Source organism: Olea europaea, unplaced genomic scaffold (assembly GCF_002742605.1).
Source record: "Olea europaea var. sylvestris unplaced genomic scaffold, O_europaea_v1 scaffold22104, whole genome shotgun sequence".
In the NCBI taxonomy this organism is placed as follows: Eukaryota; Viridiplantae; Streptophyta; class Magnoliopsida; order Lamiales; family Oleaceae; genus Olea; species Olea europaea.
Genome location: NW_019240129.1, coordinates 1 through 1787, shown reverse-complemented (window position 1 = coordinate 1787; position 1787 = coordinate 1). Strand labels below are relative to the sequence as shown.

Sequence of the window (1787 nt, the reverse complement as noted above, 5' to 3'; positions counted from 1 at the left end):
GAAAACAAGAGTCAAAAATTACATATGGAGCTAATACGCTGCTATCAAGCATCAATAATGGAACTTGTAAGTCCCGGGCGAGTGCTCTGACCAATCTCTCTCTATAAAGCTCAGTACCTATAAACCAAAAATGCCTTCATAATCAGCAGAATCAAATGAAAACTAATATGGAAACACAATATCAGATATGTGGTAACAGAAAATTTTGGAAAGGGTAGTCAAAAGTTGACCCGGTATGCTCTGAAGCAGAATCCTCCCACTCGAAGAAGTCAAGCGGCCACCATAAGCTGCAGTAAATTTCTTGTGTTTCAAATGGGAGGCAGCACATTCCACCAGAAGGTTTTTAGCATGCTCACTGTGAGAATAATGGCTTTGAGTCCCAACAAGTGACCAAATCGCATAAAAATTATAATAACAAATCAGCAATAGCACTTACTTAATATGATAAGGAAAAGTAGACCAGGAGACCGTTAATTTCTCCCATGGGACAACCCTACGCAGAAACTCTTTTTTAAACCTTTCTCTTCTACTTAGAAAAGGGGATTCCTTCTTTTTATTCTCTATGGCATGCTTTTCATTTTCCAGCCACTCCTTTTGATCTCGCTCCCCTAGTCGAGTATGTGCATCATAATGCCTAATACTCTCCGTAATATTTTCCTTAGGAATCTTCCCCTTATCATAATCTGTCACATCTTTGGTAGGTGTATTTTTATCCTCATTCGCATTCCTTCCATCACCTTCAGAACTAAAAAGCCTTGGTCTAATATCTGTCCTCCCATGCAATCTTGTGAAGCACCTCTCACAGGATGATAAAAAAGAATTTGACAAATATCTTGCTATTAAACTACCCTGAGAACTATAATTCCAGGCTATTGGTGCATGGGTTGAACATAGTGCAGAGGAGCGATCTCGACAGTAAGAACTGATCAAAACTCTGCCACGCTGAACCACATTGCTCCACCTCTGATCTTTAAATTTTATTCTCCTTGCATACATTGGACTTGCTACCTAAAAGATAGACACCTGTAGTGAGAGCAAAGTTAACTCAATTAGCATATTGACTATTTCCTTAACTTTGAATGCAGAATTCCAAGTGCTTCTTTCTTTTCTCTCTGATAATCTAGTCTGCAGCTCAATTTTTTATTTCATCCAATTTCCTAGTGTAAAGAATTATGAAACAATATCCAAGCCAATTTTTTCAGATCAAAAAGTTCATATTACTAGTAAATTAATTACTAATTAAAGAAGGATCAAAACCAGGTATAAAACAAAATGCAGTGCATGACTCGATAATTTGAGAAAGAACAAACAAAATTGTCATTCATAACATTGCAATCGGTTTAAGCCCTTACAGCTAGCGAATATCAATCCAGACCTTCAACAAACACTTCACCATGAAAAAATGCTGTCAATTGAATATCAATGGAACAAAAGACAAATTAATCTCTATGATTAAATTTGCAAGTATACCTTCATTAATTAACTAATAAAAGAAAGAAGAAACAGCATTCAGAAACACAAACATAAAACCCCATCTATCCCAAAATGAAACAGAATCCAATTTCTATTACAAAAGTATTAATTCTTCAAAGACTAATAACAGCCAGCCAATTTCTCTTAATTATTAACAAAAGACGCTATTAATCTAATACATTCAGATAAAGATAACGTCTTGACAACAAAAAATTCCAGAAAACGCAGACCTTTTCTTCTTTATTTTCTTGTTCTTTTGGTTTCAAACTGAAAAGTCTGATTATTTTAGACGCACATATGAATTAATGAGTGGA

The 1787-nt window shown here is 35.3% G+C and overlaps 1 protein-coding gene across 1 annotated transcript; it reads right to left on the bottom strand.

Moving 5' to 3' along the window:
• Nucleotides 1-6: 6 nt before the first annotated feature.
• Nucleotides 7-1781, bottom strand: LOC111380832 (the record flags this gene model as incomplete). The annotated part of the gene is made up of 4 exons (XM_023004488.1): nt 1702-1781; nt 437-1021; nt 231-355; nt 7-117 (listed from the first exon to the last, which is right to left on the bottom strand). Coding segments are annotated over exons 2-4 (796 nt in total), but the record flags the coding sequence as incomplete, so codon positions are not given.
• Between the last annotated feature and the right edge of the window lie 6 nt (nt 1782-1787).